This window comes from Neopelma chrysocephalum, unplaced genomic scaffold (genome assembly GCF_003984885.1).
Source record: "Neopelma chrysocephalum unplaced genomic scaffold, ASM398488v2 Primary Assembly neopelma1_22b, whole genome shotgun sequence".
NCBI classification, from domain to species: domain Eukaryota; kingdom Metazoa; phylum Chordata; class Aves; order Passeriformes; family Pipridae; genus Neopelma; species Neopelma chrysocephalum.
In genome coordinates this window covers 7,536,212-7,551,148 of record NW_020897690.1, presented here as the reverse complement: position 1 = coordinate 7,551,148, position 14,937 = coordinate 7,536,212, and the positions used below count along the sequence as shown (strand labels likewise).

The window sequence follows — 14,937 nt, the reverse complement described above, 5'->3', positions numbered from 1 at the left end:
TTCTCCATGCCTGGAACTGTTCCCATCCTGAATCTTGCTCCTTCACACCTTCAGTCGCCTTAGGTTAAATAGGCTTCCATCAGTACGATATCAAATGTAGATACCATCTTCATTGAGGTCTGCTGTGGCTCTTTTCTAAATAGAAGCATCTTCTATTTAGAAGCATCTCATATACTCTGGACAACATTCATAGAACTACAAAATATGCATAGTCTCCTTCCCTTCCTGAACTTCAGCATTCAGTCCAAGCTCAGATCCATTTCAACTTATTTGCATTTCCCATGCAGCAGATGCACTGACAGATTTGTTCTAGCAAGTCCCTTGGCTGCCTTGTTTCACTGGGCATTTTTTTGGTACCTCTAGGTCTTTCCCTTTCATATGTCTAAGGTGCTAAAGAGTTTTTACATTGCTGGCTGTTGCTGCTCCAGTATGGTGCCAGGGCTTGTGCTTGCCCCTCATGGCTCTTCTTGGCAGATGGGAAAATCCTTTTTTTGGAAGAAGTCGGGTGATTCATATTTGTCTTAAACTCATTGCTTTTCTCAGTGCATCTGAGGGGAAAAAAAATAAATCTGAGCACGCTCCTTTTAAAATGCTTCTTGAGACCTAGTCTTTGTTTTTTGTTACTTCAAAAATCCTGGTAAGTTACAAGCTTTGAGAAGGTACCCCCTTTTTGCAGAATTTTCTCCCTTGCTAGTTAATTTGGTACTCACTTTAGACTTGAAACTTGACACTACTGTTGAGTAATAAAATTATGAATTGTGGTGTAGAAGCTTGCGTTATAACTTGTACAGAGCGAAGCAAACCTCCTGCTAAACTCTTCTTAGTTTACATCCTGCACCACAGAGAAACTGCCGTGGATGCAGAGTCTTGCGCTCTGACTGCTGTGAGTCTGGAAGCATATGGTATGCTGCCTGGGAACAGAGTTGCACCTCATTACTTTCAATTAGTCACTAACTCACTGCCCCTTTCCCCCGTGGTTCCATAGGTATTGTGGGTTAAGTTGTGAGCTTCTGGTTTGTGTTAAGCATCTTCCACTCCATACAAGTTCTTTTTCTGGCAGCAGCTCAGCTGTTACTCAGCCTACAGCCTACACTTGGTGCTCTGTGCCCCTAAAGGAGCCTAATTCTTTCTCTTGGATTTATGCAGAAAAATTAATCTTAGGAGATTGTTATCTGGATGTCGAAAAGGTGATTATTTCAGTAAAAGTATCAATTGTATTTCTTGGCTGATGTGATCGCAGTTTTCCTTTTACTGAGATTAGTTTTTAATTGATAGCTTTTAGTCATTGGAGCTAGATCATTATGAAAAGTGAAAGAGAAGTAGAGGGTCATTTACAATTGTGGTTTTTAAGGTATACTGTGGAGGCCAGGAGTACCACAGAATAGACTAAAGAGGTAAATTAAAATATTGTTAAAATTTTGTTACATTAATAATTAATGATATTACTGTCACTAATGATAATCTGCTTTATAAAGAAAATTACACTTGAACATTTTATCACATGAGCAACAGCACTATCATGAAACAGCTGTGGTTTCAGGTTTTTTTTTCTGTGAACCCTTGGATACTGAAATTGGTTTTAAGCTTGGCTACTGCTTTATAATGTTCTATACCTTAGTCTTTGATGTGATAAATGAGTCGGACTAGCATTTCAAGTAGCTGAAGGAAGATGCTTTTTACTGACATAGCTGAAAATCTTTTTCAATGGAATTTTATCTTTCATATTTTTGAGATCTGATTAATGACTTTTCTACAGATTAAACAAATTTTTGTAGTTCTCCATTAGAATGACTATTAAATCAAAACTGCCTCTCTGTGATCCTGCACAAGAAGAATTAGAGCAGCTTTCTTGCTATTCAGCATTGTTAACAGATGGTTTTAGACAGATTAGGTAGGGAAATCCCCAAAGGATGATTTATGAATTAATGATTGCAAACAACTCTGATTATAGTTCAGTAAAACTGCTGTATGGTACTATGAGCCTATAACTTTCTGCGTGGATTTATTTTACATTTCTTAATTCGTTGACAAAGTATAACCCTTGCTAGCTAGAACCTTAAATTCTATTTTTTACTCCTTGAGTTATATTGAATTCCATTAATAGCCTTGTTTAAAGCTAATGATGTCAATGTGCAGTGATATAGATTCTAGTGCCAACTTATTACTCATTAATCTACTTTAGATACTGAATGGGATTATTTTTTTGGCTTTATACATAAAATGAATTCTCAAATGGTAAGATAACTCCTAAACATCAGTTACAGCAGTAACGTAAGAGCGAATCCTAAAGTTCTTTCAGATGTATATGGAAAAATAAAAAAAATTATGCTGTTGCTTTTGTTTTAGAGAAACATGTTTGTATTAGCAGAATAAGCGTAACCATTTAGAACCACGCAAATCCTGTATTTTCAAATAGCAATAGAGCAAAATTGTTCTGTAGTAACATAATCTTGTAAAAATGGGGTTTGTGATGGTATTTTTGTTTGTTTGTTTATTCACAGGTGTGAAAACAGTTTAGAAGTAGAAGGGTAATACTGTCCAATGTTGCAAGTGCTTAAAATGTAGGAGTTAGACTAGTGTATGGAGTGCTTCCTTTTAGTTATCAAAGGTTTTGTATTGTATCTCCATGGTACATTTAAGTATTCCTAAATTTTCCAACTGAATGAGTTTTTGTTGTCCTTGAGCTCTTCAACAAAGCAATCAAAAGAACATAAAGGCACTTTAACATAAATAATAGTTCCTGGATTGTATGAACATTTTGTTTTGCACTCCTGTAGGTGGATAGCAGTTGGATTTGCATAACCTTTTCCATAGCACACTGTAGTTCTTTATTAATCTCTAGAGCAAGTATATGCTTTTCAGAATGGAATACCAGGTGTTGCTCTGAATGGAAGTGGTATGCCAAAATGCTGCTAAGGAAGCCTTCTCTGAAAAAGGCTGTAGGAACCCTCCTGGCTGGCAACATTCAGTGCAAGATGGATTGAATGGCTGGTATTCATGCCAGGGAAGCTGCCTGTGTATGGAACTAACAAGCAATTTTTGCTGCACATTCAGGAGCCGATCCTCTTTTGAATAGAAAGAATTCTCAATTGGTGGTATTAATGTGTTGTCCCTGCTACATTCTTTATTACAATGTCTGAATTTTTAGTTACACAACAGTGGAACTTTTTTTGGAGAGAGCAGCTCAGAGCATTGTTTGCACAAGTAGTAGACAGTTAGGTACATTAACAAAGGCAAGTTAGGGAGAAAAGCCACAATTAACATTTACCAGTCTGTGGTTTTGAGGTTACCTGATTGTGTTAGTAAATTGAGTTATTTCTCAGACTTGCATCTCTCTGGTACTGAAAACATGTCTGCATTTGTTTTGACCACATTTGAAAGTACACTTTAAACAATGAACTTCCCTCTGATTTGGGTTTTCTTAGACTTGATCAAGCACAGGAATTCTACATGCGGAATGAAAAAAAGTAATAGCTTTGTTTATGAAATCTGCCCTTTTGGGTAAGAAGTTAGTGAACTGGAGGGCAACAGGAGGGGAGGAAAATGTACTGCCTTGTGTGCCTCAAAACCCAATCATTTGGTCATTTAGCTTATATTCACCTTTTCTAGTGAGGTAGTGGTGCATTTCAACAAACTTCAAGACAGCAGATGAGTTAGCCAATTTTACTTCTGCATGCATTTTATGATAGGTAAACACATATTTTCTGATGTTCCATGTACTTGTTGATGGGTGTATCATATGATCAGAAGAGGCTAAATTGGACTTCCAATTTGAAAAACTGTTTTTGCCAACTCATGTCAAGTTGCCCAAAGGTGCAAATTTTGGTACAAATTTCAGTCTGTGAAATTCCATACATCTGTATAAAAAAAGAAGAAAGCTTGATCTTGAATTATCCAAAAATTAAGATCTTTATCGTGGTCAATTTCTGGAGACATTCTGAAGGTACCTTTTTGTAGGGGAAGATAGGGCAGTAGTTCTCTGACTTGCAAGGCACGTGGCAATAAGAGTAAACAAGGTAGCTTTGATCAGTGGTCAAGCCTCACTGAGCATTTTCCAGTCATCATTTTCTTCTCTTCCATATGTAGAAAAAGGAGGGGAGGATAGCAGCAGTGCAGATCAGTTTTTGTGTACTTTTCTGCTTCACCTCTGCAGATCAGTGGGGATCCCTGATTTTAAGGAGTCTATGAAAAGTGAACATTAAAAAGAAAGCATGTTTCTCCTCTTCAGTAGTGTTACTTCAGTAACATTGCTAAATTAATTCAGTCTTCCACATAATATCTAAGAATCCATAGGCTGAAAGAATAGTAAGAGCTGTGTTCATTCCTTTTTTTGTTTGTTTGTTTGTTTTGTTCTTGTTTTTTATTTCTCCAAAGTTCCTTTTCAAAAAAAACTTGCAAAAAGAAAGAATTGGAAATAATTTAATCCCAGTGAAGAAAAAGAATTCCTGAAGTTTCCAGTTTTCATTGCTTTGACAAAAGAACACCCCAAAAAACCCAAAACAAATCAAAACCCCAAACAAACAAAACAAACAAATAAACAAACAAAACCCCAAACCAACAACAAAAAACCCACAAACAAAACCAAACCAAAAAAAGTCACGCAAATCCCCAAACCCAAAATAACCATCACTGAAGGAAATAAATTGGTGTCATCAAAATGCTACACCTCATCTGAACAAGTTCATCTGTATCACATTTTGGATAATCATTTTCTCAGTGGTGCAGTTTGGATCTTGAAATTTAAAAGGCCCTTGGTTTTCTAGGAATGCAGTCAGCACAAAGAAAGGGTATTCACTACTATAGTACAGTCTTGCTGTGAGTTGAATCCTTTCTTTTGATCTCTTAAAAATTCCAAGAATGTGTAACAAGTACATAGTGATGGTACTAATAGTCTGAGGCGTGTATTTCAATTTGATGTTGTGTACTCTTGTCACTCATGATGAACTTCACAAAGAGTGGGTTTTGAAGGAGATGAAGAGGACTGTTTTCTTGCTTTCCAGATAATATATCCATTTGTTGAAGCTATTGTGCTTGTGAGAAGTACATAATTAAATGGCATTTTAAAATTAAATGTACAATTTGCAGTTAACCAAAAATTCTGGTTACAGCTGCGCTATGGCTAGTGTCACATTTGCTTGTTTCACTCTCACAATTGTCTCTAGACAAGTAGGAAAGTTGTACTATCAGATATAAAATACTAGGTCAGGCATACCGGATACCAGATCTGATTTGGTGGGGCTGCTCTGGAGTTACTTGACAGCTTCTACTTGTCACTGCAGGTCCTGGATTGTTCCTTCACCCTTTCAGAGGTGGCTTACCAGCTTGTTAGACACTACATGTGAAAGTTAGCCTGAGGCTCCGCTAAGTGTGTCAGCATTTGCCCACAGATAAGAGAACCACCTTACAGGTTGTTAAAGTTGTTTATTTAATTTGCTTCCCTGAAGATTTTTGTGAAAGATGTATATAAAACCAATGAGAAGATACTTCTAAAGAGCCTTCAGGTAAAAGTACAATTACAATAGTCTCAATGCAACAATTCTAACAGTACTCAGCAGTCCTGGACATGGAGCACATTTGTACTGCCCTTCTAGACATCAATGCATAGGCACTACAAGGAAAACACTTTAGCTGGATCACACCACTTGTTGGGAGCTGCTTTTTTACACAAATGTTGACTCAGGGTCCTGAATGATGTGTTGAGGACTTTGTGACTTCTGCAAGAAGAGTTTGGTTGACCTTCTGAATAATGACGTGTTCAGTTGTCCATAAAGCGGTGACAGCTGTCTCAAATAATGTTTTCAGGATAAATACAGTATGGATTCTTACAGTTAACTAGTGCATTAGTAATTAATGCAGTTGAATTCTATTTTGTTTAGTCTTTTCCAACCTTCAGAAACTTTCAAAATTGAGTTTCTACAAAGTTTAGTTGTTCAATTTTTCTACATAATGAAATATGAGTAGAGAGATAAGGCTTTCCAATTCTAAAAACTCAAACATTAGCCAAACTTCTAAAACATATTTTATTGCTTGAAAGAATGGAAATCTTAAGCATTTTCTACTATACCTGGACAGGCATCTAATCTTAACAGACTTCTGATTTCTAGGACAGGTAAGCAGGTAGTCCTTGTTCACTTCTCGAGATCCCTGAGGCTTGTCTTGTGATGAGAAGTCTATGTGACAGTTCTGCTTGTAGCCCTTATGGACAGGATGTCAAATGCCAGCTGCTGCTTCTTTGCTCTCTCTCACGCACGCACGGCTGTATTCTGTAGCAGGTGTGGGTGTTGGAACAACATGTGCTGCTCTCTGGCTAATGAGTCTGAAGACCTGGTTGTCCTTAAGTAGTACACAAAGCTAATGACAGACAGTACTTAAAATTTAATATTAGAAGTTCACCTCCGCCTTCAAACTCAAGATGAACTAATGAAAGTGCAGGCTGCATGGGAAAGGCCTTTTTGACCAAGATTTTTCTATGTCCTATCAAATGCAACCAAATTTACTGTACAGCACTCTTCTATTGTAGAAGCTACCTGAAAAGAGGTCGTAGCAAGGAGGGTGTCAGTCTCTTCTCCTGGGCGAGTAGTGACAGGACAAGAGGACATCGTCCTAAGCTGTGCCAGGAGAGGTTAGGTTGGACATTAGGAATAATTTCTTCACAGAAAGGGTGATTAGATACTGGAATGGGCTGCCCAGGGAGGTGGTGGGATCACCATCCCTAGAGGTGTTTAAGGAAAGACTGGACATGGCACTTAGTGCCATGGTCCAGTTGACATGGTGGTGTTCAGTCATAGGTTGGACTCAATGATCTCAGATGTCTTTTTCAACCTAATTGATTCTGTGATTCTTCCCAAGTATGTAGTGCTATTGCATTTTCTTAGCAAAGGCTTTCCGTTCTCGGTATTACTTTCTTTTTCAGGAAGGAATTTTCTACCATTATAAAGTTAATGGAAGGTAGAAAGCAGAGAATACACAAAATGAAATAGGAGCTGTTACTCTGAGGCTGTTAATCCTTATTGCACAGAGATAGTGTCTTGATTTTCTTTCTAGCAGGAAAGCTGATTAATATGAGTGTATGGGGTTTTTGTGACAAGGTTCTGATGACAGGGGTTGCTACAGGGATGGCTTCTCCAAGGAGCTGCCAGAAGCTTCCTCTACGACTGACAGAGAAAATGCCAGCTGGCTCCAGGATGGACCTGCCACTGACGAAGGCCCAGCCCATCAGCAATGGTAGTATTGTCTCTGTGATAACATATTTAAGAAGGGGAAAAAATGTTGTGCAGAAGTAGTTGCATCCAGGTAAGGGAGGAGTGAGAATATGTGAGCCAAACAGCTCCGCAGATGCCAAGGTCAGCAAAGAAATCAGGGGAAGTAGGTGGTCCAGGTGTTGGAGCAGAGATTCCCCTGCAGCCCACGGTGAAGACCATGGTGAGGCAGCTGTGCCCCTGCAGCCAATGGAGGACCTCACGCTGGAGCAGGTGGATGCCCAAAGGAGGATATGGAGAAAGGAGCAGGTTCAATGGCATGACACCACCGGGCACCTATGCTGGAGCGGTCTGTTCCTGAAGGACTGCACCAGTGAGAGGGATCCATGCTGGAGCAGTTTGTGAAGAACTGTAGCCTGTGGGAAGGACTCATGTTGGAGAAGTTCATGGAGGACTGTCTCCTGTGGGAGAGACTCCAGACTGGAGCAGGGGAAGGACACCTCTTTCTGAGGAGGAAGCAGCAACAGAAACAACGTTTCATGAACTGACCACAACCTGCATTCCCCATCTCCTTGCACTGCTGGGATAGAGAGTGGATAGACAACTGGGAATGAAGTTAAGCCTGGGAAGGAGGGAGGGGTGGGGGGAAGGTGTTCTTAATATTTGTTTTACTTCTCATTATCCTGTTCTGATTTGATTGGTAATAAATTCAATTAATATCCCCAAGTGGAGTCTGTTTTTTGCCCATGAGGGTAACTGGTGAGCGATCTCTTCCTGTCCTTGCCTCAGCCCACAAGCCTTTTGTTTTATTTTCTCTCCCCTGTGCAGCTGAGGAGGGGAGTGATAAAATGGCTTTGGTGGGCACCTGGCAATCACACAGGGTCAACCCACCACATAAGAGATAGTAACAAATACTGTTCTTTAGAGTCTAAATCATCCTGTGTACAAGGCGGGTACTTCCCTAGGGAGGGAGATGGATAGGGTAACTTCCAACGCAACTTCTTAGTTTAACTCTTATGTTTGTAGCAGTGGCTGTGAATTAGCTACATTTCCTCTGGTTTTATTTATAGATGTCTATAAATACTTCCTGAAACCTAGTCTCTTAAGTATCACTTAATTCTGTCATGCAAGACTTAATTACACTGACAATAAATAGACATTAGAATATTTTTAGCTAAGCGTGCTGCCATGATGCTTCCTGTGCATGAAGCATATAATGACTTCAATGTCAGTATCTGAAGGCCCTCAAAGAGATCTGAAAACAGCTGCTCAAAAACTACCACAACTGAGCTTGTTTCCTTAAATATTAAGTATATCATGATACATTATGACTGTATGTGTTAGTTTTGGTCAAGTACTTGGGAAAAGGCCATTATTTTTCTGTGGCTTCTCATAAAAAGTGACAAAAGATTGTAACTGCCAATTTCTTGAGACAGCACACTCCTTAAACTGATTGTCTGAAATCTCAGATAAGCATTCCATGGCAGCGGCGTAAGAGCTCACATTAAACAGAGGGTGAGTACCATCGAAAGGACTGTTTCCTTTCTAGGACCTGATCAGTAAATCCTTAAGTAAACAGCATGTAACGTATTATTCTTGTTCAAAGAGACTTGCAGGTAATCTTTTCAGCGGTTAACCCCTGTCCAAATACCACAGATGTTGGTCACTGGGTAATACATGATCAGAATACAACAGATTAAATATTTGGGAGGTGCTAAGCTTAAAGGAGGGCTTAGATAATGTTCTGGGACTTGAAGTGGTTTCCTTAACTGAAAAAAAAAATGAAAGAAACATGACAATAACAGTTCTGATCTGGTTGCAACTGGATGGGCTGCTGGGGAAAAGCAATTCCTTGTAATCTGAAATATCTTGAATGCCGCACATTTTACTAGTTCAGTTTTTTATAGGTTCTTAGGATTTCTTTGGAGGAAGATGATTGTTGGGGACAAAGTTCCTTGTTAGGTTTCTTGTGGGTCTTTGCTTTTCTCCATTTTACCTGTCTAATTTATCCTTGTTTTAAATGCTTAAAAGCCAGGAGCAAAAACTTTGTTTATTCTTAATTGTAGAACCCTAAATTATTTGCCTTTTAATGTTCATTGCTGTGTTTGTGTCCTGAGGCAAGTAGTATTGTGTGCCTGTTCCCAACAACCCTTCAGTTTCACTGCCTAGAGATTTTATTTTCTTTTTTTTTACTATGGTCTGAACTGCTAAATAATCTTTGTGCTGCTTATTGGCGTCTCAGGTTCCTTCAGTTTGTCATTTAACATGCTAGTGAAATTCCTCTCCTTGCTCAGTCAAGATCTTGTTTGTTAGCTTTTTAACTGATTGTTAATTACCTGCTTGATTAAGTCTTGAAAAGAATCTGAAACTGCAGTTGCTATTACCTCTGCTTTTCCAAAACTTTATTTGAAATGGAGGACATAGCTAGAAATACACCTGTCACTCTTAACACTTCATGATAGAAAGAGTAAGATATTTCTCAGAATTACACATTTTCCTTGTTTGCATAGCAATGTTTTCTGCAGGTGGCAGGTTATGAGAAGCCCATCTGTGTCTGAACAGCTTTGCTTGTGCCTTTGACATTATTAAGCATTTTACATTTGGTTTATGTCTAACTCATGTTTCTAGAACCAAAACCAGCCCTTTTTGCTTTAGCTGATCTATATTTTATATCTTTCTCTATCTCTTTCTTTCATCATGACCTACCTGCTCCTATTTCAGGGCTGTTTGTTATTTTTTTTATAGCAGACATCCTATGCAAATCTAATATCAGTACAGGCTACATTTGCTACATAATATTGATGACATCTGAAATAGGTGTTACGTGAAGCTGTTTGTTGTGATATGTTTCAAGCTTCTTGACAAACTTCTGTTTTAGTTTTTTCACAATGGTTGTTTTTAACTGGCAATCCATAGTTTTTGACTTTTCTGAAAAAAAAAGAGAGCTCAACAAACTTCTCTCCATGCCAATGTTAGGATAGTTACTATAGTGGCCCTAAGTTAGCCAGTCTGAGAAGAAATTATATTATCCATCTAAGAATTCATTATTCCAGGAGGTATTTGCAAAGCCTCTGCTGCTGTGTATAACCATAGACATCCAAGCTGAGTTTAATTTGCGTATACAAGCTACTCCGGTGAGTGTCTAAAGTAGGTCATAGAATCACAGAATAATTTGGGTTAAAAGGGACCTTTCAAGACTACTTAGTTCCACGCCCCCCAGCCATGGGTGGGGATACCTTCCACTAGATTGCATTGCTCAAAGCCTCATCAAAGCCCCAGGTTGTTCAAAGCACCTAGCCTTGAACTCTTATGATGGTGGGGCGTCCGCAAGTCAGGGAATCTGTTTCAGTGCCTCACAACTTTTGTGGTAAAAAATTTCCTCTTTAAGTCCAATCTAAAATCACCTGCTTTTAATTTAAAACCATTGACCTTTCTACTGTCACTACAGGCCTTGGTAAAAAGTCTTTCTTGATCTTTATTCTAAGCCTCCTTTATATGTTGAAAGGCCACTATAAGGTCTCCCTGGACCCTTCTCCAGCCTGAACGACCCCAGTTTGCTCAGCCTGTCTTCATAGGAGAGATGTTCTGTCCCCCTGATCATCTTCATTGCCCTCCTCTGGACTCGCTTCAGCAGGTCCAGCTCCTTCTTATGTTGGGGGTCTCAGAGCTGGATGCAGCACTCCAGGTGAGGTCTCACCAGAGTGGAGAGGGGGACCATCACCTCCCTTGAGCTGCAGGCCACACATTTTTTGATGCAGCCCAGAATGCAATTGGCTCTTGGGCTGGGAGCACATGTCAGCTCACATCCAGTTTTTCAAGCACCAGTACCCCAAGTCATTTTTTGCTGGGCTGTTCTCAATCCATTCATCTTCCAGCCTGCATTGATACTGGGGATTGTCCCAGGCCCAGTGCAGGACCATGCATTTGGCCTTGCTGAACCTATGAGATTACCATGACACTGGTGATGGAGCTGTCAAAACAGCTCCTGATTCTTGCTTAACCTTACAGGAAAGCAGGGGAGGGAGGGGGAATGGGTTTGGGTTTTTTCTGCAAAATTTATGATGCCGTCTGAAGAGAGTGCTAAAGAAAAGATAGAAATGTAAAAGGCACTCATGTTTTTGAAAGTGTTTTGTAGGATTTTAATAAAGCAATTTAAGCTGTGACATCTTCATGATTTTTATTATTTGCATACCTCTACAGTAACATAGGAATTAAAATAAATGCCCTTGGTGATTTTTAAGAGACAGTGGGATTCCTTTCACTCTGCAATGTGATTTGCATATGCATTTTTTTCCAGGGTTATGCAGAACATATTTAAGCTTCTACTGGCGTAAAATGCTGTGGGAGGTAAACTTGCAGCCAGTATGTAAACTTGCAGTTTGTCTTAGGCCAGTGTTATTTTATATACACTTATGAGAAGTCAGTAACTGTATGAATGTAATATTAACCCAATATTGGGTTGCTGTTACCTAAAAAGCAGTTGAGGAAAGAAAGTTGTGACCTATCAAATTGGTCTTCCTCAACGTTTGGACCAATGCTCTCAGTAGGCTTGCTGGCCATGCCTAATCAAGAATCCACCAGCTAGGATTGTTAGATTTTGGGTATTTGTTAATTTGGTATACCCGAAGCATCTACAATGCAAGAATTCAGGAGAACTGCATAGTGCAGCTGGTTGTACTGTCAATTTCATATTGATCTGAATTTCCACTGAAGTGGTGGTAATTGTGTGTTTTGAGGAATGCCATTCCTCCTCTAAAATGAATCTGAATTATTTGCTCAGTAAATAATAGTAGTAAAAGTAATAAGATTGTTTTCATCATAATAAGATCTTTGCGCTGGAAGGGAATCTGGGATTCATAGGCTTTGGGGTTGAAGCTTGGTGACTTCTTACAGGGGGACTCTTACACAGACAGATTTGTTGTATGAATTATAGTAAGTGGCCTTCCTTTGGACCTTGTGGCTTATGTACAAATTGGAAAAATAGGGCATATATAAGAAGGCAGTGGACAGACTAAGCATTTTTGTGCTGGTGTTTTGTACCAGGACAAAAAACTCTTCCATTGTCATAGCAGTTCTGCCTTAGGACAGCACTGTTCTTTTATTTCCCCCTCTCTCCTTCAGTGTGCAAAGCACTCTATGAAGTATTGACATTTTCCATTGCAAAGAGTTTAATACTGGACACTTGGCTAAACCATCTCCTGGCATTCAAAACAAGCCTCAGAAAGGTATTGAAAACCACCTTTTTTTTTTTTCCCCAGAAGGACAACTCAGTGACATCTGAAGGGTAAGCGCTGGGCATTGATCACATCATGAAGCAGAACGGTTCCTACACTGCTTCCTACTGTGTGGTTGGGTCTCATGTGAGCATTACAGGTACAACTTGTATGCTCTTGTCCAACCATAGGCTTGACTAGTAGGAGAATGTATGAGTGAGTGATGGTTTATATTTTTTTGAGGAGCAGCAAAGACATTTGTGATTAAGGTGATATAGCTGAGGTGTTCAGACTTTTAAATAATTCGTGTATTTCTGAGAGTCTCTCAACAGACATCCTTGAGCGCCTGGGAATGTGGCTTACAGTAGAGTTCTGTGGGCATTTTAAAATCACACTGCTGCTGAAAGGAGCACTTCTGCCCATCTTTCTCCAATCTTTTCCCTTTTGCCACCAGAGGTATTCATAGAGCTATGCACTGAACTGGACTGGAAACCTAATTATGGGAAAAACTAAATTAACAAGCATCACCTTCTCCACAACTCATGTTTAACCCACATCAGATAAATTAATTGCAACCATGACAGTGGAAGGCAAAGACAGGCAGGACTATCCTTGTTGGGCTTTTATGGTGATTTAGGATGTTTGAAACTGCAGAGTTTAACTTCAGTCCTGCTTCTCATAAGAAAACAGTTGTCATACCAAAAACGTAAAGCTCATCTTTGTAATGTAGTTTATAGTTAGTTATTTCTGAGTGGCAGGATTGCATACTGTTCTCACATTTACTTAATGCCTTGGTTGAGAATCTGCCTCTGCATTCATGCCTTCTCTTCTGCGAGGGGAAAGGATCTCTTTGTTTCCTTATGTTTGGTGTTTTGGACAAATCTTCAGTCTCCTGCAGCCGGTGTGCAGCTGATCTCTGGTCCTTGTGATCCAAGAGGGAATGTATAGCAATATGTAGTGGACAGAAAAGCTAAGTCGGGAGTTCAGAAAAGGAATGTCTTTGCAAATTGTTTTACTGATAACTTGCATCTAAATGGCAACCTTTTTCTAAATTCTAGAAACATGTGCAATTGAGTTTAAGTTACAAGTACGGTGGATACTTTAATGGGGGAAGGGCTGTGTCTGTAGTGTGAAAGGCTGTTCAGACTCAAGGGAGCTTATTTTAATACTGCAAACGGGAGGGAAAAAAGTAAAAATTCTTCTGTTCATTTGAGTTAAACTGAGATCACAGCAGATGAGCAACCTTTTTTTTTTTTATTCTCTGAGAAGTTAAATGATACCTCATGACTCAACACTAAATGTTATTACTGAAGTATGGTAAAAATCTATTACGGAGTTCAGTTCAAAACTTGCCTTTAATGCTGAAGTTAAAATGTTCTAATAAATAACTCTTCTTGTTTGCAGATAACTACTCTTATTAATCATAAGGATAAACCAAAGCGTTCAGACAAGACTCTGCAAGCAATTCAGCGAGTGGGCCAAGCAGTTAACCTGGCAGTTGGAAGATTTGTTACAGTGGGTGAAGCCATAGCCAACGAAAACCATGAATTGAAAGAGGAAATGAGTGTTGCTTGCATTGAGGCAAGGAGAGCAGGTATGTAGTTACTCATGAAATTGTACTTGTGCCATTTCTGGCACACTATTTTTAGTGTCAGGAATAACGTAAGAACTTTATTATTTAATTGCTTAACCCTCTTCTGCTGGTTCATTCAAGGCCTGATCTGTTACCTGATTTTTTCACTTACTTAAATTACTGTCATCTTATGAACAGGGAATGGAATTGTATGTTGGCTCTGATTTTTATAGGATCATTTGCCACAAGGAATTATCTGACTGCTCTTTGTTTTATGATGTTATTAAAGACAAAGAACAGAGTGTTGAGAATACAACTTTAGAGTTTATTGCTACCAAGCTAAAACAGTGGAGTATCTAAAATTGGGTGTTATGCTATTGAGGTCACTGCACTCTAAATCTGAATGTCTGAATGAAGGTCAGTGTCAACCCATATTTCATCAGGACTCAGTAAGATGACTCACATCAGTCATCTGATGACTCCTCTCAGTAGAATGAAAATCGTACTGTGTTTGCCTTTTTGCTGGATTCAAGTTTTGTTGCAAAGTTGCTGTGTGTGTGAATTGAATGTGAAGTATGGATAACTGAGTTGCCTGCTGTCACCCTCCTTCTCACAGAAGCCTCTGTCTAGGCAAATAGGGGATAACATAAGACATTGTCAGTGTCATGCTAGAAACTACTATCCTAGATATTAAGTACTATTCCTTGCATGATATTTCAGTGGCTCTCAGTAAATGCATATCCTTAGATCTGCAGTGCAGCCTTCAAGATGACTTCTAGTAGAATGTTCCTTTTGTTGTAAGTGGGGTGAGGTTTTGGTTTTTCTTTCAAATACCTTTGGATCATAGGAAATTCTATTTGAAGCTTTCCCAGTTCGAGCAGGTGGATGTAGCTACAAGTGTGATAGACTTCCTGCTTACTGTGGCTTCAGGGAGACAATCTTGAGCTTCTGG

General features: G+C 39.2%; 1 protein-coding gene across 1 annotated transcript in view; it reads left to right on the top strand.

Annotated features, from left to right (window-relative positions):
* CTNNAL1 (catenin alpha like 1) overlaps positions 1–14,937 on the top strand; it is a 58,473-nt gene that overhangs the window by 7,055 nt on the left and 36,481 nt on the right. Inside the window, exon 2 of the mRNA XM_027679381.1 lies at positions 13,817–14,006. Within this exon, the coding sequence (XP_027535182.1) occupies positions 13,817–14,006 (190 nt within the window). The remainder of the gene's footprint in view (positions 1–13,816; positions 14,007–14,937) is intronic.